Source organism: Coturnix japonica, chromosome 4 (genome assembly GCF_054131305.1).
Source record: "Coturnix japonica strain WE chromosome 4, WE-NBRP24, whole genome shotgun sequence".
Classification (NCBI taxonomy): domain Eukaryota; kingdom Metazoa; phylum Chordata; class Aves; order Galliformes; family Phasianidae; genus Coturnix; species Coturnix japonica.
The window spans coordinates 18,806,061-18,833,854 of record NC_140666.1 but is presented as its reverse complement, the minus strand read 5'-3'; the positions used below and the strand labels follow the sequence as shown (position 1 = coordinate 18,833,854).

The 27,794-nt window shown below is 47.5% G+C and overlaps 2 protein-coding genes and 3 pseudogenes across 6 annotated transcripts in view; 4 read left to right on the top strand and 1 right to left on the bottom strand.

Moving 5' to 3' along the window:
• Positions 1 to 27,794, bottom strand: part of LOC107312871 (gamma-aminobutyric acid receptor subunit alpha-3) — a 69,725-nt gene that overhangs the window by 7,011 nt on the left and 34,920 nt on the right. For all 3 annotated transcript variants that reach the window (XM_085544664.1, XM_015860684.3, XM_085544663.1), the window contains exons 6-9: positions 23,570 to 23,652; positions 10,192 to 10,335; positions 8,888 to 9,040; positions 6,591 to 6,802 (exon numbers count right to left, since the gene is read on the bottom strand). In XM_085544664.1, the coding sequence (XP_085400790.1) occupies positions 6,591 to 6,802; positions 8,888 to 9,040; positions 10,192 to 10,335; positions 23,570 to 23,652 (592 nt within the window). The remainder of the gene's footprint in view (positions 1 to 6,590; positions 6,803 to 8,887; positions 9,041 to 10,191; positions 10,336 to 23,569; positions 23,653 to 27,794) is intronic.
• On the top strand, positions 10,575 to 13,605 carry LOC146760967 (uncharacterized; annotated as a pseudogene). Its single transcript, XR_014945194.1, has 2 exons — positions 10,575 to 12,983; positions 13,198 to 13,605. The product of XR_014945194.1 is annotated as an uncharacterized LOC146760967 (transcript).
• Positions 13,605 to 16,997, top strand: LOC146760966 (uncharacterized; annotated as a pseudogene). Its single transcript, XR_014945593.1, has 2 exons — positions 13,605 to 16,469; positions 16,591 to 16,997. The product of XR_014945593.1 is annotated as an uncharacterized LOC146760966 (transcript).
• On the top strand, positions 16,231 to 19,848 carry LOC146760965 (uncharacterized). Its single transcript, XM_085544668.1, has 2 exons — positions 16,231 to 19,266; positions 19,481 to 19,848. Exons 1-2 carry the CDS (start codon positions 18,760 to 18,762, stop codon positions 19,793 to 19,795), a joined length of 822 nt encoding a protein of 273 aa, XP_085400794.1. The 5' UTR covers positions 16,231 to 18,759; the 3' UTR covers positions 19,796 to 19,848.
• On the top strand, positions 21,645 to 22,772 carry LOC146760964 (uncharacterized; annotated as a pseudogene).

Sequence of the window (27,794 nt, the reverse complement as noted above, 5' to 3'; positions counted from 1 at the left end):
ATTGACAATTATGGCTTTTGCTTTGTTTTGTTTTGTTTGAGCAGAAAGCCATTGGCCTTAATAATGTGTCTGACTGCACTGCAGTGTTTCTGAACCATGATACTAAAAGGCCATATCTTACACCACCTTGGTGGCCTGAATATTTCACAGGGACATCATGATGTCCAAAATGCCTCTGGGATTCTTTAGGGTATTGCATGGCTTCCCAGGTATAATATAGAACTAACAGAAAGCACTTGCCATAGTCCTGCATTTGAGGATTTGAGATACTATAGGAGTGGAAGGAAACCTTTCATCTTGCCTTCATATCTAAGGGTTGCTGCAAATCAAGGCAGATAAGTACAGCCCTGCCACGGGCTGCAGGGACATCAATGCTGTCTGTGCTGAAGGGTGGAGAGCTTCTGTAAGAAACGGAAAGGATGCACTTATGTGTTTGATGTGGTGTGTTGAACGATGAAGGAGAATATTTAAGGCAGACAGTTCCAGTGTTAATGAAGATGAGTGGACAGGAAGATAAGAGCTAGAAAGTCATGATGGATGTTTCTCCTACTCTGGGGATCTTTCTGTTGCTGTCAGGGACTTGTGTTACAGGCTATCGTGTATAAAGCAATTAAAATCTATTGGGAAAAGCCCACTGAATGAAATCTGTTCACGTGCAGACATCAGACATCATACACATCCCAACACCTCTGTGCGTTCATGTGGTGTCCACTGTAATGACACCCAAAGTCAGAGCTAGACACAGCAATGACTCACAGTGGGAATCTAAAATCTAAACTCAGAACAAAGTGTGACTTTGGATCTTATCTTCTATTCAAAAACAACTGGAACACAAGATTAGGCCTGTCCAGCCACTCTCCAGAAGTGCCTGGTATGGTCTTGCATGTATGCACATGGGAACCATGTGCGAAGTGACAGCCAGGAGAAGGGGAGAGCAAACAGCCAGCTGGATGTGTTTGCCTCAGCCTCCCAGCCTGGGAACTGGTAGCAGGCAGTATATACCTCTGGGTGGCACTGGGAACTGGAGAGGACAGATTGACCATCTGTCCAGTAGAGATGCTCCAAGGGTTTTAGCTTTCAGGCTGTAAATGAATCCACAAGCACCAGGAATATTTCTGGTTACCTTAGGAAAAGCAGACTTCTGTGCAATCTTTAAATCCCTCTCTAATAACACTGTAGCTCAGACTGCAGCCTCACAGTAATTACAGCAATTACAGAAATTAACCTGATGTTAGAACGAGGTCTTTAGAGTCCAGATCAGACTAAACCACTGATCAGACCATATTCATACTCCTTTATGGATAATGTGGAAGAGGTTGTTGTGATCTTTAATGATTGAGTGACTGATTTCTGCAATTGTTGGAACCACGTCAGCCTTTACCCTTTGTACAGGAGGTGAACTTGTCCTGCTAAAGAGCTGACAAGAAGCAAATAAAGGACAAAAGATGCTCTACTTTCTAAAACATTCAAATACGTTTTAGTACGATTAGTTATTAACATAGCTACTGGAGGTAATACAATAATTAATAATCAGTAATGAAATGAAAAACACTTGTTTGCAGAATGTAATTTGAAGTGCACTGTGATTATTTGAGTACTAATCAGCCACGTTACATGAATAAGATGTCTGTAAGTGACATGACATTCTCAGCCTGGCTAGCTTTTCTGCACCACAACTTTTAGAGTGACTTTTTCCAGTTGTCTACAGGTATCTTCTGCCCTGGACAGAGCTGGGAGCCTTTGCTAAACCTGCAGTGCACCAGCTTTCTATCAAGGCACAGGTGAGAAAACAGGCTCCTGAGATATCGGAAGGAATGGTTCAGCCTAAAGTCACTAGACTGCATTTTGTAAATAAGTGTTTCAGGCAAGATTTGGATAATGAAACAAAGCAAAATGTGCTTATCAGCTGCAAAGTAGCCTTCCGCTTTCCCCCTGCATACTTATCTGTGAGGAGTTTCATGTGGGACTGGAACAGAAAAAGAATAGAAAAACAGGAGGAAACCCCCACATTTGCATTTGAAAACTTGTCCTAGTTAAAACATCTACGCTGAAAAGCTATTCCTGATTGTGTGGCCCAGATTGGGCTCTGGGAGACCAACTCTTTCTGAGCTGCTGTCTGGAGGGAAAAGCTGTGAAACCCGGTCTAAAGATAAACATGTTCCCTGGATACTGTAGTCTGACAAGTTCTTCCACAAATATGAATGCTGGATTACAATGGCAAATATATTCTTGTCAAATATTCTTGTCTCCTAGGCCCTCTGTTGAGGTGCTAAAGGCTAAACGCCTGCACTGTGGGAATTACTGGTTCTGCTGATGACCTGTTGGAGATTTAGCTCTCCACAGCTGCTCCCTGGTTAGAAGTTTCCATTGGAAGCATTCTCATCCAGATGGGACACTGAGAGTCACCATCACTTCTGGGTCATGGATTGTATTGGAGAAATGCATTGTATGTGCCTCTCGCTATTGCAGAGAGAAGTCACCTTAATGCCTCCAAGTAACTCCAGTCTGGGCCATATTTGTACTCTGTAATTTAGAGCACAGTAACTGTAGTTGATGTTCCAGCAAACATGGCACCCCTTCCTCATGCCAGCCATAGCTGCCCTCCAGACTGTGCCAGAACCTTGACTGTGTCTGAGGAATGAGGTGTTTTACACTGATATGTCCACAGACTGAGAAGAGCCAAGGGCTTGTGGCAATGCAATATTGCACTAACAAGCAGTCTGTGCTGAAGTCAGGATACTGTCACCTGCTGCTGTGACCCTGTTATGTTGGAAAAGACCCTTACAGTCATCAAGTCTAACCATTACTATGAGTCCACAGCTAAGCCGTGCCCCTATGCACCACATCCACACATCTCCTAAATACATTCAAAGATGGTGGCTCCACCACTACCCTGGGCAGCCTATTTTATGTCTAACCATCCCTCTCCCTTAAGAAATCCTTCCTGACACGCAATCTAAGCTTCACATGGTGCAACCTGAGGATGTTCCCTTGCATTCTAGCACTTGTCACCTGAGAAAAGAGATCGATACTCACGTCACTACAACCTTCTTTCAGCTAATTAGAAAAAGCAGCAAGGATTCCTCTCAACCTCCTTTTCTGCAGACTAAACAACCCCAGTTCCTTCAGCCACTTCTCAAACTTGTCTTCCAGTCCCTTCAGCAGCTTCACTGCTCTTCTCTGAATGCATTTCAGCAACTCAGTGTCTTGTAGTGAGAGGCCTAAAACTATACACAGTATTTGTGGTGCATCACTCACCACCCCAGACTCATCTCTGTTCTGATTATATGTGGCTGACTGATGATTTTATGATCTCTGGATCTGCAGACGAAGGCTCAGAAGTCGGGTCATCCCAATATGCCACGTGGATAGTGTGGAGAGAAAGAGGGTGAAATGGTGTAGAAGAATGATGCATGGAGTCTAGTGAAGAAGCTGAAAACATGAATCACTTGCAGTACTATGGGGAGCCACAGGTGACTGTGGATGCGGTAGGACAAAGGAGACATGGGCTGCAGAGCAAGGGAAAAAGTCCCATCAAAAACATATTTATCAAAATGAAGCAGGGGAAAAAAAAAGAAGAAATAAAAAAAGAGATGGGTCCGAATCACTCTGTGAGTCTGTAAATTGCTTGAGGATGGAGGCCTATGAAGTGTTGTTCTAGATCGTCTCTTTTGGAAGGAGGGAACTGAAACAAAGATGCCATGGGTAGAAAGAAACAAAGGAGAAAAATAATGATTCTCAGATGGGGGCAAACTTCAGAGTTGATGAAGGGCAGGTTGGACAAAAAGCCTGGCTTCACTCCATCTGAAGTGTGTCCTTATTTGTTCTCACATGTCAGAGTGTGGCTAATTGAATTGTTTTTATTGTGTCTTTCCACCAAGCATCAGTGCAGAGCTGCGCACAGACGCGGAGCTAAAATGGACTTTATGTACAGCTGTGACATTGCCAGTGGAAATGGGTTTAAGTTTCAAGTATGCTCCAACATGAGGAAGAGATGACAGCATTCATGAGTTCCCAATGGAGAAATCACCACTGAGGCCTGCCCCTCCAGATTCCCAATGTCAGCTTCCTAAGAAGAAATGAATGAAAAAGTAGTAGTAGAGGACAGGAAAAGCTTGGAAAATATTTGGGCTCAAGATGCTTTGGTCAAATCATATTAGAGGGTGCATTAAAAGAAATTTTTGGTGAGATCTATGGTAATATCTGTCTGAATTGCATTAGAGAAGGACTGCAGAGTGAGTGCAGAGTAGCTCCCAGCAAGAACCAAAACCCCATTTAGGATGGAGAGATCAGTGACTCACCAAGATCAGCCCATTATTTAGATTATATCCCCCAAAACTTGCTGTTCCCCACATAATTCTCTCTCTAAATTGATGGAATGGACAAAGAGGAGAAAGAAGGAATAGGATAAGCCCTGAGAAACTGGACATGCTGGAGCGCCTGTCAGCAACCAGCAGCTTTTGCAAGGCAGCGATTTATTTTAAATCAGAAGGGAAGCATTGCTGCTGTGCCTGCATTTGAGGCGAGGGCAGGGCTGTCACCTATTGATTTTGCTCACATCCATAGAAAGAAACAATCAGCCCTGGACTGAGTGAGGATCCTTGCCATCCCATCAATGAAAAACACTTTCTTTTGCTGGGGGAAGGCTCTCCAGAGACCAGTGCTCAGTGTGGGCTTGTCACTGGCAGTTTTACTCTTCGTACCAATGCTTAAAAACGCCAATAGTTATTCTTTTGCCTCCTCTTTTCTTTTGTGGTTTCAACCACCTGGCTTGTCAATTGTTTCAAGAAGAGCTAATTAAAGGCTGGAGCTGAGCCAATAAGGCACCTTCAATCTGTAGCAAATTCACTGCATGGAAATATTCAGTAGAATAAAGATGAAAGCAAATACAGTGACACACCGTATTCACAAGCTCTCTGAAATTCCACAGCTGGTCAGGGAATTCTCCTCCGAGGGGTGCTTTCAGATGTGACTACTTGTAACACATATAAAATTGTGATGGAGAGAATGGAGCAGAGTCAGAGCTTCTGAGCTGCAGAGACCAGGAGTGGGTAAACTGACTGACTTTGGATCGGGTAAGGAACAGGGTTGGCTTGAAAAAGCATCTACAGATTTGGAGTCCTCCCTGATTCTTATCTGACAGCAAAGTCTCACAAAGAGTGCTCCCTCTGAAACATTTCTGGTCCTGCATTGTTTTCTTATTTAATTACCATATGTGCAAACACTTTTACTCTATTGTTTCAGCATCATTACTTTTGCAGTGTCAGGTCAATAAATAAATTGAGGAGAGTGCCACTTTTATGACGAATCGAAACCTTTGGAGCCCTTGCTGCTTTTTTGACTGTGCCCAATTCACACAATTGCCCACATCAGTGTGAATCCTGACTTTGCACTGAAAGGGGCACGGTTGCTTTGAGGACCTGCTCTGATTCATTGTTTGTGCCAATGACCCCAGAAAAGTTCCTCTTATCCCTGAGAAAATTTCCTATCATCTCTAGAGACCCAGTTATTGTACACGACGGAGGTGGAAGACCACCAGCAGGCCACCTCTGGAGCCTTTCTGCCATGAGTCTGGCGCTCACACCACAGCTGCAAAAGCAAATGGAGAGAGACCAAGAAATACAACACAGAGGCATTCAGCACCCAGTGATGGCTGTAGTTCTCCATAAGGCCTCTGTCCTCTTGCTGAGACCTCCATACCAGCTGACTGTTGTCCTCCTAAAAGTTACTGCAATTCTGCCAGGTAGAGCCCCACAGTTATAAACAACACATTAAAATTCAAAGAAGAAAAATATAGAGGCTCCAGAACCAAGAACAAGGACAAATGTGATTTTCAAATTGATTCAATAAATACAAGCAAGAAGCAGCATGCTACAGTAAGCGCTTTCTCTGCACAGCTGAGATTAAGTCAGTTAGGAGGGAGGGGGATCGAGCAGGAATGGTGATGGCTGTCAGGAAGGATGCTACCAGAGAGGCTGAAGGGAAAATGTGGGTGATGCCAGGCACTAATTTGCTGCCACTTGCTGTTTCCGATTGCTTGCTTGCCACCCACCCTCTTTGCCCAAGCTTACAAAGCAGCAGCTGTGGTCAATAACATGAGCACTAGGAGCTCCCCACTGCTGTACCACGCTTGTCCATGTGGAGGGAGACCTACAGCGAGGGGTATCAGCTGCAGGGACACAGTAAGGGTGGTATCCCATGGTATATTTGTGTTCGTGCAGCATGCACACAACATACAGTGGGGTATTTATGGAATACAGAGAGATGGAGAAAGGAGATCACCAGTGGAGCAAGACCACAACATGCATGCATTTCCTGTTCCCCTGGCAAATGGTCATGCAGAATGACCGAGGGAAAAACAAGCAGTTCAATCTGGGTGTTTTTCTCCATCTAAGCACAATGACCAGCCCTCCTCCATCATCCCTCAAGAACCGCTGCAGTCAAGACCTGAACTAGGGACCCCAGTAAGTAGCACCCAGCCTCCTGAAGTGCTATGGGGCTGCATGCTACCCACTCCTGGTCCCAGTGCAGCTCTCTTGTGCAGCGTTTCTTCCCTGCCACTCTACCCTGGCCTTGGCCAGAGGGCTCACCTTCATTTCCTGGGCCTCCAGCACCTTCTTGCCATCCCAAGCCCAGCTGCGCTTGGTGAAGTAGTTGACAGTGGCAAATTCAATCAGCGCAGAAAACACAAAGGCATAACAGACGGCTATGAACCAGTCCATGGCCGTCGCGTACGCCACTTTAGGTAACGAGTTTCTTGCGCTGATGCTTAGCGTGGTCATGGTGAGCACAGTGGTGACACCTGTGGAAACACAGCAGAAGACGAGGATGCTGTCAGACCATGTACCTGCACTCACCCATCCCTGGCGTGCTTGTCCTCTGCCCTTCCTAGGAAAGAGTCAGCAAGAAAACTTGTCATGGATTACACTAACGCGGCCCACAGATATGTTGTCCCCACAGAAAGGGGGTGATTCTGTCCACCACATACATGGACACAGAGACAAGAACTGCAGGCAGCAGCCCAAGCGGATGGACAGTGGGACTCCAGGTCCTGCCTACACGGCCCGGCATGCACCAGTGGCCCAAGATGCCAGAATGAGAGTCACTAAGATTTATCTTATAAAATGATCTGCAGCAAAATGCCTTTTAAAGGTTTTTCCATTAAAGCAAGCAACCACTGCTATCCATTTTCCCAAATAATATGCTTTTCAATTAAAAATGCATTAAAAGCATTATAAAAATATTGACTAAATTTCACTTCCCTTAAGCTATACTCCTGGTAATTGAAGAGCTTCAATAATATTGTTGGCAATACTTTCAGAGAGAGAGAAAAAAAAGAATAAACAATTGGAACTCTCATTATTTTCTTAATAGCAAAGCAAAGCAATTTGGGAGCTAGGACATTTTTCACAAAGGTAGCTTTTAATTTTTCAGTCAGCTCTTTCCTGCTGAATCCTAGTTGCTACTTGAGGAAACCTTTCTAATTGCAAATATCGGGATAACATAAAAGGGAATCAAATATCCTCAGAGAAGGTCTTGCCCCAAGCATTGGGAGAGCAAAGACACCTGGAGCTGGTGCAGACATGGGAGCCCACCTGGGGCATGGACAAGTGGTGGTGCCTGGGTGTGGGTTCTGGAGGGGGAAACTGCAAATGATTCCCAGGTAGGTGAGTGGGAAGAGCTCAGCGGTGCAGGAGCTCTTCATGCAGGCACTGGTCCTGTGTTCCTTGTGATATCTGTCTGAGCTTTGAGATGTTGGAAACCACACCACTTTCTGTCTTAATCAAAAAGACAAGCTAGTGATAAGATAAACCCCCTCTCTGCTTAGTGACTTTTGTGCGGTATGCTCTGTTAGGCTGTATCTGCAGGGCACTGTTATTTCCAGGAAACACTCCTTTTGGCATCAGCAGGTCCGGCTACCAGGACATATACCTGGGATGGTGTTCCAGTTCCAAGGCTCTGCCTGGCCCCTGGCAGTGTGGTATGGCAGGGGGGTTGGTGTGCGTGAGGTGTAAATCCTGAACTCAAGGTCTTGTCAGGAAAGCAAAGAGCTGTTCTGTTATATATTTGTGAAAGCTATTAATGCAAGTGCAGTGCCTGAGACTTTGCCTCAGAGAGGGAATCTGAAAACAGTTGAAGAAAATAATAATATATTTACCATGTAGTTATACTGCCTCAGCTCAGGAGCCTGTTACATGGAGGTCTGACCAGGGGCACATTAGCAACTTCAAAGGTAGTGCATTAAATGCCTCCCCATGTATCTATCCTCTCCTCAACTCAAAAGCCAATACAGATAAGCAGACACAGTCAAATACATATAATTAGATGATCAATACCTTGATTACTGTTAATATTTATGACTTGGCTTGTAGCAAAACACGGACAGGAGTATTTTTGCAGTGATTTAGTGGAAGAAGCACTAGGAAGACACAGAGAGCGATTCTGAGAAATGGACATCAGCTTCATCAATGCCAGTGAGTTGGAGATTGGAGAAGACTAGTTCTGACTGCTATGTATTCATAAGGCATCCCATGGAAGGAGAAACCATCCACTGGGGTCCCAAGTCAGAAATTCCCTGGAAGGCAGCAGTCTATAGACTGCCTCAGCTCGTCAACTTTGTGTGTGTGTGGGCACCGGTATTTGAACCACAGATGCCACCAGCCCCATCAGCCTGGGCCAACACCCTGCAAACCCCTGGGTCACTCAGGCAAGGGGAGCTGGCTCCAGACGGCACTGAACTGGTCCACCTGCCAAAGGGATAGTGGAGGCAGACAGTCCATTGCATGTATCAAATTGTTCTGCCCAACAAAACCAGACAAAGGGCTAATTTCCAACCATTTGCCTTTCCCTCCAGTGTCTCTGGGGACCCCCACACTCACAGACTCACCAAAAACTGTTCTGGCAGGGACAGACTCCCTGTTCAGCCAGAAGGAGACCTGGGACAGGATTACGGTCATGATGCAGGGCAGGTAGGTCTGGATGACGAAGTACCCGATCTTCCTCTTGAGGTGAAAGTGCGTGGTCATGACGACGTACTCCCCTAGGGACACAACCAGTTAAGAAACACAGATTCACTGGGTGTTCCAGGATGGGCCAACTGAGCACTAACCCATCTCCAAAGCAATAAAGATCTGCGTTGAGTGAACCTGCAAACTCTTAGATTTTCTGTAACAAGCCTGAAAATATTCTGCTTTTCCTCACTTTAATAATCTCAGAAAATAGGGCAAGTTCTGTGGTTCGGGCTGTAGACCAAAAGAGCAGCTGTCTCTATTTTCCTTCAGAGCCCTATTCATCCTCTCAAAGAAATGCACCAAAGCTTTGGATATTTTACTGGATTATTGTGCCTTTTTGTTGTATGGCTCTGCTAAGTCATTACACACAAGAGCCTTTAGCAGCTTTCTTGCCATTTCAGGTTATTCATCTGTACATTTTACTACAACTTAAGTAGAGAGATGGGCCAGATATGATGACATTTAGTCCCCTGAACTCCCTACATTTCCCCAAGGGGGGTGATATGAGTTGTTACAGACAGACACTATTAAAATCAAGTGCAACAGAGAGGAAATATCCTCAAATGAGAGAACTACTGGTGCATACAGCAGCGAAAAAAAAAAAAAAAGGAAAAAAAAAGGCTCAGAAAAGAAAATGGGAGGAATGAGAGAAACACGCAAGATAACAGAAGCTATTGGTACCTGAATTCAGGGGGAATGAGAGAAGGAGCAGATGGGAGAGAAAGATGATTAATATTGGTCATTAATCAGAGGAAGCAATTGTTTGGGAGAATCTTCTATTACCTATGATAATATTTGTGTAAGCAGATGCAGTGAAAATCACACATCATCATGTTCTACTTGCCTCCCCTGCCTGCAATGCTCTCCTGAGGGGCAGAAAAGGAATCCAAGACAAATGAACGTGCAGTACCAAGGACTAGCTGGGCAAAATGGGGCAGATTTGCCACACTACACATCATTTCTAGAGGGCATGGGTGAAAACACTACAAGCTAAACAACTTACTGCCTCGTAGTGACTGCCCCAGATGTCCCCAGATACATTCTCCAAGAGCGCCATGATGCTCGCAGCCTGCAGGTACTACCACTGTTGTTATGCCAAATTGTGGCATTCAAAGCCCATGGGTCTACCTTGCCTTACAGTGTCCTCAACCTGTGCATCTTATCATGGTCCCACAAGTACCTGTGCTGGATCGAACCATCTCTGTCCCAACAACGTGGCCCAGCAGGTCATATTGGTTCAGGCGAGATCCACCCTTTGCTACTTCCACTGATTTATCTTTCCCCAGGGTCCAGGTGTAGATTACCTCTGTCTTTGTGTAGGCATCTGTGGAGGAAAAAGAAGAATGAGCTCATGATTCTAGCTGACCTAAAATACACCAAAATTAGCCTGTGGCCAAACTAATCCTTGCTATGGATTCCTCAGAGCCACATGGCTGAGCACAGCCAAGCGTGGCCAGAGACCAAGGCAGTTCAGCAGCTGCTAATCAAAGGAGCCAAAGGGAGCTACAGTTTTGGGAAAGCCCCACCATGACCTGACAAAGACTGGGACAGACCTGCTGGGAATGGCTGTGAAGACAGCTAACATACAAACAGGGTTGATTTTGTTGTTGTTGTTTCAATTAAAAGCAAAAATTAAAAGCATTTACCTTCAGGAGAAACTCGTCTCCAAGTCTCACAGCTCAGGAGGTGGTGTGCCCTTCCACCAATCTGCTTTTTCTGCTGTGTGATGCTGTGCTTGCCAGAATGCAGGCAGCCCTCCTGGCAGTGAGGTAGGGCACTGCTGAGCAGAGCTTGCCATCACATTGCAACAGAGACAGCCGGCAAGGGCTGCTGGACTGCTGTAAGGGGCAGTACTGGGCTCAGGGCCAGGGCAAGCTTCCAGGGATCTGTGAGCTCCACTCTTCATCCAGCTTCCCCAATGCTTCTCTAAAACCAGTACGGTCATCATGGACTTCATGAGCCTTTCTGTCCAAAAACCTGCTTGTCCCCACAGCTGCTCCCTTTCCTAACAAAACCTCCACGTGCTATGTTGCAAATCCTACAGTATCTGGAAATGACTTTTCATCACATGCTACCAGGTGCTACGACACTCCATAATACTCAAGCTTTCTGTCCAGATCCATATTACCACTCTCAGTAAGCACAAAGTTCACTAACTATGAAATGCAGAAAGTTTTTCATTCATTTTAACCACCAGCTTCTTGCATTAAGACATCTCAACCTGGGGTCATGTCAAACCTACTAAGGAAATTTCTCAACTCCTGTTTTGTTCTTGATTGTATCCTTAGGGAACAAGATGACAGGATGAAAATGGTTCAGAAAAACCACAAAGATCTACAAGTCCAACTGCCAACCCGTCCCGTCTGATAATGGAACCTGATAATGGATCATTAGGTCTGAGGATAAGAAATCTGAGTATGCAATCATACTCATAGATTCACAGAATCATAGAATGGTCCAGGTTGAAAAGGACCACAATGATCATCTGGTTTCAACCCCTTTCTACATGCAGAGTCAACAACCACCAGACCAGGCTGCCCAGAGCCACATCCAGCCTGGCCTTGAATGCCTCCAGGGATGGGAAACCCACAGCCTCCTTGCGCAACCTGTTCCAGTGCGTCACCACTCTCTGTGTGAAAAACTTCCTCCAAATATCTAAAGTAAACCTCCCCCGCCACAGTTTAAAATCATTTTGCCTTGTCTTATCACTCACTATGCCCACCCTCATAAACAGACTTTCCACATCCCCATTTACATGCTCCCTTCAAGTACTGGAAGGACACAATGAGGTCTCCCTGCGGCCTTCTCTTCATCAAGCTAAACAAGCCCAGTTCCCTCAACCTTTCTTCACCAGAGAGGTGCTACAGCCCCAGACTAGACCCCTGTATGCCAAGAGGAAGATGGCAAGAGCTTGTGAAACTGCAACCAGGAAGCAGCAAACACCCAGGGTATTTTCAGATAGAAACTGCTCAGTCAGTGGCTCAGATTAGAGAAATGAGAGGTCTTTAATAGAATTTGAGTGCATCTCACAATGGCATAAAGTCACTTAGAAGCAGATCAAAGAAGAAATACTAGTCCTAATAAGGTTCACGGATGGAAATAAACTTCCTACAGTAGTGTACTCAATGAAGACATTGCTGGAAAAGTCTTCCTCGGGGAAATTAGAGGATTCTGTCTACCTACTGGTTTAGGAAGCATAAATATCTTGCATCATATTCCCTTACATATGTCCATAAATACCAAGGACGCCCCACCCTATTTCCCCAGCCAACAGTCACCTCCCTGTGAGGTCACCGTGATGCAGCACGGTCACCACAGTGACGTCTGTGAACACCCCGACCCACTGCCCACTCCTCACACCACTGGTGCCATTGCGCTCCATCCTGCTGCTGGCAGGACGACCTTTGTTGGCCGAGGAGACCGTCGTGGACAGAAATTTCTGTCAGCGAACATTTACCCATTAGAATGGAGACATCTTCATCAGAAACTCCTCAAGTTTCTGTGCCAAACGCTGAGTCGGCAGACTTGGCTTCTCTTGTCCCACAAAGACGGGCTAAGAGAACAGCTCGGGATGCTGCCTTAGGAGAGGCACGAGAAGCAAACACTTCTCAGGGCTCTCAGGAGGCATCCCGTGCTAAAAGACCACGGCATCATCTGTCCACAAAGGGCTCTTGCAAAGCCCATGACTCATCATGCATCTTTCTACGCAAGCTCCATCAAATTGTGGACAGCAAACTCTTTCAGTCCATCCAGTGGGGCGACGATGAAAGCTGCATTGTGATAGAGGAAACCTGCTTCAAAACTGAAGTGCTGGGAACAACAGGACCTCTACACACTCTGAACATTCATTGCATGAAAGCTTTCATCCGCCAGCTCCACCTCCACGGATTCTTCATCGTGGACAGCGATTTGCCAACATTGGCCTCACGTGCAAAATTCCCAGCAGCTGGAGCCACATCTGCTTCTAGTGAGGTAAGCAGTCCCCCAGCCCATGGGACACCTCTTGGGATGGGTGGGATTGGTGGCCAGTCCCACCTGAGGGGGCTTTGAATTGGTGCTATTTGGATTTCCAAAACCAATTTCCTGCTTTGGAAAATCCTAAAAGTTTGAATTATTAGTTATGGTAGCTTTGTCTTTTCCAATCTGGAAATGGTGGCATCTCACTCTTCTCCTTTGCATTCTGCAGTTACTCTGCTACTACAACCCCAGCTTCAAGAAAGAGTACCCATTACTGCGAAGATGGTCCAAGCAAAGCGCTGGCGTACGAAGGAGAGCATCAGCTGCATTCCCACCAGAGCTGGATTTGGAGGACGGCCCCCTGAGCAGCCCTCCAAGGAGACGGCGACGCCCTGCAGCATCAGCGGGCACTGAGCCTGCTGGTAGCAACCAGGATGCTGCTCCTGCTGCAGCTGCTGCTCCTCCATCTCCTGAACCAAATGGTCCTTCTCCACCAGGGCTGGGACCAGACAGCGGAGCTGGAGGCGACGGACTTGGACGTTAGCACAACTTAGGATGTAGGAAATTTTAGGAGAATTTAGGTACCTAGCAAATAGATTGTAGAAGTTTATTCCTTAAATAAATGTTCTAAATATTTTCCAGTTGTCCTGTTGTTTCATTTGACAGTTCCTCTTCTTGTGCCCAAGGCTGTGAGGTACTTCAGGGAGATCTCATTTCTCTGACCTGGTCCAAGCAACGAGGGGAGCACATGGCAGGATCGTGGAGGTACAGGCTGTGAGCAGAAGCTGCCTCAAGTGCCCGATCCCCTTCCTTCTCTCTGCCTGTCCTCTCTGGGTGGATGCCACTGTGGCAATGAGCCATTCAGCTTGTGGGGATCCCTGGGGGTCACAGAGGTGATTTTGACTGTCCTGCGAGCAGCATGCATCTGTCAGCAGCACTGCCCTTCTGCTCAGCAACCTGAGCCATGCTGAGACTCTTGCCAGGGTGCAGCTTCCAGCTGTGGGCAGCTTTATGGTGCAAATGCTGAGTGAATCCTGCTCCAACAGAAGAGGTGATCTCAGGTACCACGCAGGTGGGCGCTTTGGAAATCCTCATCCTGGCAGCCATCAGGGACAGCTCTCTGAGCTGCTTGTGTCACACTTCCCAACATTAAGAGGAGCCCTAACTGGTGCTCCAGCAGAAATGTGCACATCCGACTTCATTTCACACTGAGAAAATAATTAGGTATCAAGTTATCTGACCTCTTGGAAGCCTCATATTAATCCCAAACTTTAAGCCTGAGGTCTGAGATTTTATCCAGCTTGGGGACAGATAGTTTTTTCCCCAGATCAGACCTTGTGGAAGTCAAAAATGGGATCATGATTCTCTCTTGCACCTTGAGTGGTGCATAACAATGCTGTTATAAACAAACGGCAATCTCTTGAGAAAGGAAAGGCCTCGTTTTGCAGGGCAGGTGTTCTTTGTTTTTCCTAGTAGAGGGTATGAGAAACTGCAACTGGAATCTCGGATTGGCTTCCCAAGGTACTACTGTGATATTTTAATGATGTAATTCCCCTCAAAGGTGGCATCTTCACTCATTCTCCTGATCTACTGCTGAACATTTGGTGCAAAATGAACTGCATTTCTATCATCCCTGACATCTCAGGCCCAGAGAAAGAAACAAGGCTGTGATAGTGATGCAGTGAATGGGCTCTTCATCCTGCTAATCCCTTTGAGGGTGCAGAAGGATGTCTTGCCGTCACACTCAAGGGACTTGAGTTCTTCAGATGAACAGTGGTGTGATGCTGTTCACCTTTGCAGCTCCCACTAGGAGAGGTTCTGATCCATGGAGCAATAATTTGGTGCTTCCTGGACTGATTACACCTTGCTCCTGCAAAGCTGCAGGTTATATTGGTGCTGATTGGACCCTATTCTCATCCTACTCCATCAGATGAGATGCACCAGGGCACAATTTGGATGCAAGTCCTTCTCATGCATCCCAGCACCCAGAAACACCCCTGGAGACATAGGAGGTGCCCAGCAGCCTCCAGGAATGGGGCCTCCACAGCCTCATTGGGCAACCTGTTCCAGTGCGTCACCACCCTCTATGTGAAAAACTTCCACCTAATATGTAACCTAGACCTCCCCTGGCCCAGTTTAAAGCCATTTGCCCTTGTCCTATCACTATCCACACTCATAAGGAGACTTTCACCCTCCCCCTTTATACGTTCACTTCACTCGAAGGCCACAATGATGGGCCTTCCCTTCATCAAGCTAAACAAGCCCAGTTCCCTCATCCTTTCTTCACCAGAGAGGTGCTACAGCCCCAGATTAGACCCCTGTATGCCAAGAGGAAGATGGCAAGAGCTTGTGAAACTGCAACCAGGAAGCAGCAAACACCCGGGGTATTTTCAGACAGGGACTGCTCAGTCAGTGGCTCAGATTAGAGAAATGAGAGATCTTTAATAGAATTTGAGAGCATCTCACAATGGCATAAAGTCACATAGAAGCAGATCAAAGAAGTAATACTAGTCCTAGTAAGGTTCACGGATGGAAATAAACTTCCTACAGAAGTGTACCCGATGAAGGCATTGCTGGAAAAGTCTTCCTCGGGGAAATCAGAGGTTTCTGTCTACCTACTGGTTTAGGAAGCATAAATATCTTGCATCATATTTCCTTCCATATGTCCATAAATACCAAGGATGCCCACCCCCATTTCCCCAGCCAACAGTCACCTCTCTGTGAGGTCACCGTGATGCAGCACGGTCACCACGGTGACGTCTGTGAACACCCCGACCCACTGCCCACTCCTCACACCACTGGTGCCATTGCTCTCCATCCTGCTGCTGGCAGGACGACCTTTGCTGGCCGAGGAGACCATTGCGGACAGAAATTTCTGTCAGCGAACATTTACCAATTAAAATGGAGACATCTTCATCAGAAACTCCTCGAGTTTCTGTGACAAACACTGAGTCGGCAGACTCGGCTTCTCTTGTCCCACAAAGACGGGCTAAGAGAACAGCTCGGGATGCTGCCTTAGGAGAGGCACGAGAAGCAAACACTTCTCAGGGCTCTCAGGAGGCATCCCGTGCTAAAAGACCACGACATCATCTGTCCACAAAGGGCTCTCGCAAAGCCCACAACCCATCGTCTGCCTTTCTATGCAAGCTCCATCAAATTGTGGACAGCAAACTCTATCAGTCCATCCAGTGGGGCGACGATGAAAGCTGCATTGTGATTGAGGAAACCTGCTTCAAAACTGAAGTGCTGGGAACAACAGGACCTCTACACGCACTCAACATTCATTGCATGAAAGCTTTCATCCGCCAGCTCCATCTGCACGGATTCTTCATCGTGGACAACGATTTGCCAACATTTGCCTCACAGGCAAAATTCCCATCAGCCGGAGCCACATCTGCTTCTAGTGAGGTACGCAGTCCCCCAGCCCATGGGACATCTCTTGTGACGGGTGGGATTGGTGGCCAGTCCCACATGAGGGGGCTGCAAATTGGTGCTATTTGGGTTTCCAAAACCAATTTCCTGCTTTGGAAAATCCTAGAAGTTTGAATTATTAGCTATGGTAGCTTTGTCTTTTCCAATCTGGAAATGGTGGCATCTCACTCTTCTCCTCTGCATTTTGCAGTTACTCTGCTACTACAACCCCAGCTTCAAGAAAGAGTACCCATGTCTGCGTAGATGGTCCAAGCAAAGCGCTGGCGTACGAAGGAGAGCATCAGCTGCATTCCCACCAGAGCTGGATTTGGAGGACGGCCCCCTGAGCAGCCCTCCAAGGAGACGGCGAGGCCCTGCAGCATCAGCGGGCACTGAGCCTGCTGGTAGCAACCAGGATGCTGCTCCTGCTGCAGCTGCTGCTCCTCCATCTCCTGAACCAAATGGTCCTTCTCCTCCAGGGCTGGGACCAGACAGCGAAGCTGGAGGCGACGGACTTGGACGTTAGCACAATTTAGGCTGTAGGAAATTTTAGCAGAATTTAGGTACCTAGCAAATAGATTGTAGAAGTTTATTCCTTAAATAAATGTTCTAAATATTTTCCAGTTGTCCCGTTTCCTCATTTGACAGTTCCTCTTCCTGTGCCCAAGGCTGGGGGGTACTTCAGGGAGATCTCATTTCTCTGACCTGGTCCAAGCAATGAAGGGAGCACACGGCAGGAGCGGGGAGGTACAGGCTGTGAGCAGGAGCTGCCTCAAGTGCCCGATCCCCTTCCTTCTCTTTGCCTGTCCTCTCTGGGTGGATGCCACTGTGGCAATGAGCCATTCAGCTTGTGGGGATCCCTGGGGGTCACAGAGGTGATTTGACTGTCGTGTGAGCAGCATGTGTCTGTCAGCAGCACTGCCCTTCTGCTCAGCAACCTGAGCCATGCTGAGCCTCTTGCCAGGGAGCAGCATCCAGCTGTGGGCAGCTTTATGGTGCAAACACTGAGTGAATCCTGCTCCAACAGAAGAGGTGATCTCAGGTACCACGCAGGTGGATGCATTGGAAATACTCATCCTGGCAGCCATCAGGGACAGCTCTCTGAGCTGCTTGTGACATCTCAGACCCAGAGAAAGAAACAAGGCTGTGATAGTGATGCAGTGAATGGGCTCTTCATCCTGTTAATCCCTATGAGGGTGCAGAAGGATGTCTTGCCATCACACTCCAGGGACTTGAGCTCTTCAGATGAACACTGGTGTGATGCTGTTCACCTTTGCAGCTCCCACTAGGAGAGGTTCTGATCCATGGAGCAGTAATTTGGTGCTTCCTGGACTGATTACACCTTGCTCCTGCAAAGCTGCAGGTTATATTGGTGCTGATTGGACCCTATTCTCACCCTACTCCATCAGATGAGATGCACCAGGGCACAATTTGGATGCAAGCCCTTCACATGCATCCCAGCTCCCAGAAACACCCCTGGATACATAGGAGGTGCTCAGTAGCCTCCAGGAATGGGGCCTACACAGCCTCATTGGGTAACCTGTTCCAGTGTGTCACCACCCTCTGTGTGAAAAACTTCCACCTAATATGCAACCTAGACCTCCCCTGGCCCAGTTTAAAGCCATTTCCCCTTGTCCTATCACTATCCACACTCATAAGGAGACTTTCCCCCTCCCCCTTTATACGTTCACTTCACTCGAAGGCCACAATGATGGGCCTTCTCTTCATCAAGCTAAACAAGCCCAGTTCCCTCAACCTTTCTTCACCAGAGAGGTGCTACAGCCCCAGATTAGATCCCCGTATGCCAAGAGGAAGATGGCAAGAGCTTATGAAACTGTAACCAGGAAGCAAGAAACACCCGGGGTATTTTCAGATAGGGATTGCTCAGTCAGTGGCTCAGATTAGAGAAAGGAGAGATCTTTAATAGAATTTGAGAGCATCACACGATGGCATAAAGTCAATTAGAAGCAGATCAAAGAAAAAATACTAGTCCTAGTAAGGTTCACGGATGGAAATAAACTTCCTACAGAAGTGTACATGATGAAGGCATTGCTGGAAACGTCTTCCTTGGGGAAATCAGAGGTTTCTGTCTGCCTAATGGTTTAGGAAGCATAAATATCTTGCATCATATTCCCTTACATATGTCCATAAATACCAAGGATGCCCAACCCCATTTCCCCAGCCAACAGTCACCTCTCTGTGAGGTCACCGTGATGCCGCATGGTCACCACAGTGACGTCTGTGAACACCCCGACCCACTGCCCACTCCTCACACCACTGGTGCCATTGCGCTCCATCCTGCTGCTGGCAGGACGACCTTTGCTGGCCGAGGAGACCATTGCGGACAGAAATTTCTGTCAGCGAACATTTATCCATTAGAATGGAGACATCTTCATCAGAAACTCCTCGAGTTTCTGTGACAAACACTGAGTCGGCAGACTCGGCTTCTCCTGTCCCACAAAGACGGGCTAAGAGAACAGCTCGGGATGCTGCCTTAGGAGAGGCACGAGAAGCAAACACTTCTCAGGGCTCTCAGGAGGCATCCCGTGCTAAAAGACCACGACATCATCTGTCCACAAAGGGCTCTCACAAAGCCCAAGACCCATCGTCTGCCTTTCTATGCAAGCTCCATCAAATTGTGGACAGCAAACTCTATCAGTCCATCCAGTGGGGCGACGATGAAAGCTGCATTGTGATAGAGGAAACCTGCTTCAAAACTGAAGTGCTGGGAACAACAGGACCTCTACACGCTCTGAACATTCATTGCATGAAAGCTTTCATCCACCAGCTCCATCTGCACGGATTCTTCATCGTGGACAGCGATTTGCCAACATTTGCCTCACAGGCAAAATTCCCAGCAGCCGGAGCCACATCTGCTTCTAGTGAGGTACGCAGTCCCCCAGCCCATGGGACACCTCTTGTGACGGGTGGGATTGGTGGCCAGTCCCACATGAGGGGGCTGCAAATTGGTGCTATTTGGGTTTCCAAAACCAATTTCCTGCTTTGGAAAATCCTAGAAGTTTGAATTATTAGTTATGGTAGCTTTGTCTTTTCCAATCTGGAATTGGTGGCATCTCACTCTTCTCCTCTGCATTTTGCAGTTACTCTGCTACTACAACCCCAGCTTCAAGAAAGAGTACCCATTACTGCAAAGATGGTCCAAGCAAAGAGCTGGCGTACGAAGGAGAGCATCAGCTGCATTCCCACCGGAGCTGGATTTGGAGGACGGCCCCCTGAGCAGCCCTCCAAGGAGACGGCGAGGCCCTGCAGCATCAGCGGGCACTGAGCCTGCTGGTAGCAACCAGGATGCTGCTCCTGCTGCAGCTGCTGCTCCTCCATCTCCTGAACCAAATGGTCCTTCTCCACCAGGGCTGGGACCAGACAGCGGAGCTGGAGGCGATGGACTTGGACGTTAGCACAATTTAGGATGTAGGAAATTTTAGGAGAATATAGGTACCTAGCAAATAGATTGTAGAAGTTTATTCCTTAAATAAATGTTCTAAATATTATCCAGTTGTCCTGTTTCCTCATTTGACAGTTCCTCTTCCTGTGCCCAAGGCTGGGGGGTACTTCAGGGAGATCTCATTTCTCTGACCTGGTCCATGCAATGAAGGGAGCACACGGCAGGAGCGGGGAGGTACAGGCTGTGAGCAGGAGCTGCCTCAAGTGCCCGATCCCCTTCCTTCTCTCTACCTGTCCTCTCTGGGTGGATGCCACTGTGGCAATAAGCCATTCAGCTTGTGGCGAACCGTGGGGGTCACAGAGGTGAATTTGACCGTCCTGTGAGCAGCATGTGTCTGTCAGCAGCACTGCCCTTCTGCTCAGCAACCTGAGCCATGCTGAGCCTCTTGCCAGGGAGCAGCATCCAGCTGTGGGCAGCTTTATGGTGCAATTGCTGATTGAATCCTGCTCCAACAGAAGAGGTGAGCTCAGGTACCACACAGGTGGATGCACTGGAAATACTCATCCTGGCAGCCATCAGGGACAGCTCTCTGAGCTGCTCGTGACATCTCAGACCCAGAGAAAGAAACAAGGCTGTGATAGTGATGCAGTGAATGGGCTCTTCATCCTGTTAATCCCTATGAGGGTGCAGAAGGATGTCTTGCCATCACACTCAAGGGACTTGAGTTCTTCAGATGAACACTGGTGTGATGCTGTTCACCTTTGCAGCTCCCACTAGCAGAGGTTCTGATCCATGGAGCAGTAATTTGGTGCTTCCTGGACTGATTACACCTTGCTCCTGCAAAGCTGCAGGTTATATTGGTGCTGATTGGACCCTATTCTCACTCTACTCCATCAGATGAGATGCACCAGGGCACAATTTGGATACAAGCCCTTCACATGCATCCCAGCTCCCAGAAACACCCCTGGATACATAGGAGGTGCCCAGCAGCCTCCAGGAATGGGGCCTACACAGCCTCATTGGTCAACCTGTTCCAGTGTGTCACCACCCTCTGTGTGAAAAACTTCCACCTAATATGCAACCTAGACCTCCCCTGGCCCAGTTTAAAGCCATTTCCCCTTGTCCTATCACTATCCACACTCATAAGGAGACTTTCCCCCTCCCCCTTTATACGTTCACTCGAAGGCCACAATGATGGGCCTTCTCTTCATCAAGCTAAACAAGCGCAGTTCCCTCAACCTTTCTTCACCGGAGAGGTGCTACAGCCCCAGATTAGATCCCCGTATGCCAAAAGGAAGATGGCAAGAGCTTGTGAAACTGCAACCAGGAAGCAAGATAGAACCGGGGTATTTTCAGATAGGGATTGCACAGTCAGTGGCTCAGATTAGAGAAATGAGAGATCTTTAATAGAATTTGAGAGCATCACCCGATGGCATAAAGTCACCAAGAAGCAGATCAAAGAAGAAATACTAGTCCTAGTAAGGTTCACGGATGGAAATAAATTTCCTACAAAGTGTACATGATAGAGGCATTGATGGAAAGGTCTTCCTCGGGGAAATTAGAGGTTTCTGTCTACCTACTGGTTTAGGAAGCATAAATATCTTGCATCGTATTTCCTTCCATATGTCCATAAATACCAAGGATGCCCAACCCAGTTTCCCCTGCCAACAGTCACCTCTCTGTGAGGTCACCGTGATGCAGCACGGTCACCACGGTGACGTCTGTGAACACCCCGACCCACTGCCCACTCCTCACACCACTGGTGCCATTGCGCTCCATCCTTCTGTTGGCAGGACGACCTTTGTTGGCCGAGGAGACCGTCGTGGACAGAAATTTCTGTCAGCGAACATTTACCCATCAAAATGGAGACATCTTCATCAGAAACTCCACGAGTTTCTGTGCCAAACGCTGAGTCGGCAGACTCGGCTTCTCTTGTCCCACAAAGATGGGCAAAGAGAACAGCTCGGGATGCTGCCTTAGGAGAGGCACGAGAAGCAAACACTTCTCAGGGCTCTCAGGAGGCATCCCGTGCTAAAAGACCACGGCATCATCTGTCCACAAAGGGCTCTTGCAAAGCCCATGACTCATCATGCATCTTTCTACGCAAGCTCCATCAAATTGTGGACAGCAAACTCTATCAGTCCATCCAGTGGGGCGACGATGAAAGCTGCATTGTGATAGAGGAAACCTGCTTCAAAACTGAAGTGCTGGGAACAACAGGACCTCTACATGCACTCAACATTCATTGCATGAAAGCTTTCATCCGCCAGCTCCATCTGCACGGATTCTTCATCGTGGACAGCGATTTGCCAACATTTGCCTCACAGGCAAAATTCCCATCAGCCGGAGCCACATCTGCTTCTAGTGAGGTACGCAGTCCCCCAGCCCATGGGACATCTCTTGTGACGGGTGGGATTGGTGGCCAGTCCCACATGAGGGGGCTGCAAATTGGTGCTATTTGGGTTTCCAAAACCAATTTCCTGCTTTGGAAAATCCTAGAAGTTTGAATTATTAGCTATGGTAGCTTTGTCTTTTCCAATCTGGAAATGGTGGCATCTCACTCTTCTCCTCTGCATTTTGCAGTTACTCTGCTACTACAACCCCAGCTTCAGAAAAGAGTACCCATTACTGCGAAGATGGTCCAAGCAAAGCGCTGGCGTACGAAGGAGAGCATCAGCTGCATTCCCACCAGAGCTGGATTTGGAGGACGGCCCCCTGAGCAGCCCTCCAAGGAGACGGCGAGGCCCTGCAGCATCAGCGGGCACTGAGCCTGCTGGTAGCAACCAGGATGCTGCTCCTGCTGCAGCTGCTGCTCCTCCATCTCCTGAACCAAATGGTCCTTCTCCACCAGGGCTGGGACCAGACAGCGGAGCTGGAGGCGACGGACTTGGACGTTAGCACAATTTAGGATGTAGGAAATTTTAGGAGAATTTAGGTACCTAGCAAATAGATTGTAGAAGTTTATTCCTTAAATAAATGTTCTAAATATTTTCCAGTTGTCCTGTTTCTTCATTTGACAGTTCTACTTCCTGTGCCCAAGGCTGGGGGGTACTTCAGGGAGATCTCATTTCTCTGACCTGGTCCTGCCTCTCTGGGTGGATGCCATTCAGCTTGTGGGAATATCTGTGGGTCACAGAGGTGATTTTGACTGTCCTGCGTGCAGTATGTGTCTGGTAGTAGCACTGCCCTTCTGCTCACCAATGCTGAGCCTCTTGCCTGGGAGTGACTTCCAGCTGTGGGCAGCTTTACGGTGCAAATGTTGATTGAATCCTGCTCCAACAGAAGAGGTGAGCTCAGGTAGGATGCAGGTGGGCACTTTGGAAATAGTCATACTGGCAGTCATCAGGGATAACTCTCTGAGCTGCTTGTGTCAGACTTCCCAATGTTCAGTAGAGAAATTAGTAAAAAAAAAACAACCTGAGAGCCGCCAGAGTTAATAATTTGTCAGGCAGATGAGCAGGTGGAAACTGGTAAGGCTGGGAGTAGCCTTCACCTCACCAACAGACTGTAAATCCTCCCTAAATCAGGGCTTGGTTTGTGTTGGTCCTTAGACTCACTGTCTGCCTTCACTTGAGAGCAGGCTGCCTGATGATGTTCCCTGCTCATTTCTGATGGCAACAGGAATTATGTGCAAGATACCACAAACAAATTTTTGTTCATGCTCCCATCAGAAACAGTGCTATAACTAATAAAACCATTACTAAAACACTGGTAGGCGTTTGCCATGTAAAGCATTGTTCTTTAGTTCTGAATCCACCTCTTTACAGAGGGTGATCAATGTACTTACAGCTCCCAAATTTCAGTGGGCATGCGTGCACATCCATTGGGAAGTCCTCCAGGTGCATGGGGCACTCTGCATGAATGGTTAGCCTACAAGACAGAACACAAGGCATGATCAGAAACACCAGGCTGCAGAGGATCCCACCTGGCCCTTCTGCCATGACATCTTTACATTGCATCCATCAAAGGCAACAAAGGCCTCGATGTGGTCACTAACCTCTGGCTCTCTGGGCAGAAGGCCATCAGCTGCTGAGAGCAGCAGGCACACCAAGCTGGCCACGTTTCATGTTTTATGAACTCAGTCCTACTGACTGAGTTCATCTTTATCCACTCAGTGCAATCAGAAAATCTGCCAAAGCCCAGGACTTTTGTTTGCTTATGAACTGTGCACAAAGAGATCATTAGTGCCTGGTGCCAGGGGATAACTCATGGACCATGCTGGGAAACAGGGGGAAACTGCTTCCAGGGACAACTAACAGAGTTGGTGGCCTGGAAGGAGCTGCAGGCTCAGATTATGCAGTGAAGCCACAGTGTGCTTCAGGTACACTGAACAAAGTCAGAGCCACGTGGGGCACCACAGCTCATGTCCCCAGCCTGTGGTGGTGGCACTGTAGAGGCTGCACACAGTAGACACAGAATCGTGCATCCTGGTGCTGTTTTGAGACTGCAGGACAACACGTGCTCTTTAAGCATCCATCATATCCCAGTGGGATGCCCTGTCAGGAAGCAGCCTCACACAGGTGGTGCAGCCATCATCACAGCATGCTGCAGAACACAGGGCCAGGAATGAAAGGATCCATTAGAAAGGGCTCTAAAAAAGGAAGCTCTAAACTCTTCCTTCTTGAAGTATTAAAAAGCCTGCAGACTAGGAGGGAGAGCCAGAACAGATGACATCCCAGGAGACTTCTAATACCATCTTCTTTGGTGGTACAGTTTGGTCTAAAAAATACCCACTTCTGATGGCTCAGAAATAACAGCCTCTTACGGAAGCAAGAGAGGGATGGAAGGGACGAGTGCACAGCCTGAAAGGTAAAGGTTGCCTGTGGAAAATTCAGGTCGAGAGACACAATGGAAATATTCCAGCAAGACATATTGCTTTATCTGCAAAATGGTCTTCTAACAAAAAGAAAATGGTGGGACTAGTTACTGTCCACAGAATATGTTGGGGCTTTGTCAAATGTGAAAGGAACCCTAGAAAAAATAAGGGGTGCAGATTTTGTCTGCAAGAAATAAAGACAAAGAAAGAAGACACTAAAGAAAAGAATATTAAAAAAAATAGAGAGAAAAAGAAAGGAAAAGTAAAGAGCAGATGCTTTCATCGATGAAATGATTCTACAATGAAAAAAAGAGGATTATTTTTTAAAGTTGGCATTGTAGAGTTTTGTTGGACAGAAGCAAGCACTTCCCAACACACGCTAAGCACCTCTGTGGGGAAAACAAGCAGGGGAAAGTGGTTTGGGGTTGGTGGGGATCTGGAGCCACTCAGCAAGGACAGAAGCTGTGGTGATGATGTCTGCAGGTGGCAAATGACAAGCAGGAGTGAGCCCTGTGCCAGGGATGGAGCAACAGCACACTCCTGAGCTGCTCTGCTTCAGCTGCTGTAGCATGGAAAAACCCTGCCAGCAATGAAGTTTGCTCTGCTGGATGAAGGAAGGAACCTGGTGATTTTGGACCCATATCCAGTCTCACTTGCTGCTTTTAGAGGATGTGCAGAAGCTGGCATCTCAGGCAGAGGCACTAGAGAGGTGGAGGAGCAGAGCTGTAAGCTGCCACAACTTCAGTGGTGTAGGGTGACCAAAGTGCAGGAACAGGAGCCCCCAAAACACTCCCAATGGTTATAAAATCCAGCAAATCCATCCTTTGGAGAAGTCTGCAAGGATAGGCACGTGGCCCCATTGCAGTCTACATCTTAGTCTTGTATGTTGTGGCAAAGGAAACAAGTGAGGAAATTGGCCTTCCTGTGGCCTTCTGCATCTCTGCCCAGAGTAGGTCAGTGGTACCCACAGTCAGGGCAGGCTCAGTTCTGGTAAGCACTTCTCAGCTAACTCAGCACCAGCAGGACATGACCCCATACACCCTTACAGAGAAGTTGGTCTCTCAGCCCAACCACAGTTGATGCAAGGCTGCATACTCTGGTCAAGCAGTCATAGGTTTAGTGTATCTGTGCAGGTAGACTCCATGTCCAACAATAGAGACCAGTCGATGTTTATGGAGAAGTACAAAACCCAGGCAAATTCAGAGCTCTTGACAAGTGTACCAGCACACTGGCGCAATTACTTTCTTCTGAGGACCCACATGATGCTACCAACCAACCGCTCCTTCACTTTGATGTCTCTTTTTTTGCAGTCTGGATGAAAATTAAGACTTCACGAAGCAGGTATTAAATCCTGGTAGTAAGGTGTGGGTTAGACAGCCTTGCTCCTCTCATTCTGTTTCTTGTTAAATGTGCCAGCTTGAAGATGGAGAGCTTCATTGTTTGCAAGCATGTCCTCACCACCTTTATCACTCCATTCTTTCTGTTTCCTTTCCAACTGCACTGGACTTTTTGCTTCTAGTATTTGTCATTGTCACTTGCATAAAGGAAATGCTGATGCACAAAATTTAGCATTCCACCTGCCTCCCTCAGGAAACCACACAAGACTTTTCCTTTTAACCTTCCTGATATTTCTTCAATTGGCTTCACCAATTGCTTTGTTATTTCAAAAGGGTCTTAGCTGGGTGTTCCCAAAGCCAACTTTTCCAAAGGACTTTTCTTCCTGCTCAGCACTTTACTTCTGATGTGTCCCGAATCCCCAAAAAGCAGAATGGCCTTCTTCATCCACTGTACTGGCTGCGAATTTTGGCTGTGATCTACAGCTATGGATAAGGATGAACACCAACAACTCAAGAGATCACAGATTATGAGTCCGGTGGCTGAGTGCCATTCAGAACAGCCAGAAAGAGTCTCAGAGGGGGCCAGGCAGCAGCAGAGCTGGGCACAAGTTGGCTTTGGCCATACCCTCCTACCCAATCCAGGCCATGGCCAACATAAGCAACTGCTATCAAGGGAAAGAGACAGCTTTATAACAGCACTGAATGACTTTAGCTGTGTGGGAAAACAGTGGTCACATTTTACATCTGAAGTGTGTTTTAATAGCTGAGTCAGTAAGAAAAAACAAAATACAATAAATCCATCAACAAACTACTGGAAAAGCAACCTAATCTTCCACCTCTACCACCCACAATTGGAGGAGAGTTTTTAAGTCTCTTGAAATCAAATAAGAACGCCGTATCATCCCAGTGAGATGAGTCTGGTTCAGCAATTTCAGCTAGCCTGAAGTCAGCACGTTTGCAGACAGTGCTTGCTGAAGGGAAAAGGAGTGCAGCATTCCTGTACTCAGATATTCTCCTTGGCCTGAAACCTCTGCCTTTGCCCCACGTGCACAGGCTCCCTGAGAAGCTCTGTCCCACCATGCCATGTGCACTGCTCACTGCTTCCACCCCTCTGGACCCCTTAGCTATCCTTCACCCCCCTCCGCCATGCCCTCTCCAGCACACTCTCATCTTTCAGAGCACTAATTAGCAAGTATTTAGGTGAGCTGTGGCATCAATCACTGCTTAGCAGAGTGCCTACATCCCCCCCCCCTCCCATCAGCCTTCCCTGCCACCTCTTGTTGCTGGAAGAGGACTCCTCAGCACCATATGCTCTGCCTAATGAAACGTCAAAATGTCAGACTAAGAGGAATGTATCTCACTTCCCAGACAATTACCACTGCCTCTGCAGCACTTGGGTAGAACAGTTTGTTGCAGAAAGCCTCATCTTTGCCCCTGACCCTGTACCAGCTTGCCACGGAGGTTTGCTTCATCACTCAGGTTCAGGTCTGGACATCTGAGCCTTGAAATGCCATCACAGAGCCTAACCAGAATGTGAAAAATAGCCAGACTGCCAGCAACCACATCCTCCAGCTGGTGCATCCTTCGGCTCTTCTGTCCCAGCCGCAAGCAATAACTTGTTCAGATCTGTCTTGAAATTGAACTGTAGACCCCTTGTGTTTTCCCTCTGCTTTGCTGCCACAGCAGCGCCAAAAGTGGAACACCCATTGAGAAGCCATGTTTTCCTCTTTAAAGTCACGGGAAGCCCTTTGAACTGCTCAACACAATGGCAAGAAGAGTGAGTCAGGCTAAACATACCTCTCCCAGGGCTGGGTACAACAAACCTCTTCAGCTGTGTTCTCATGGTTACCGGCAGCTTA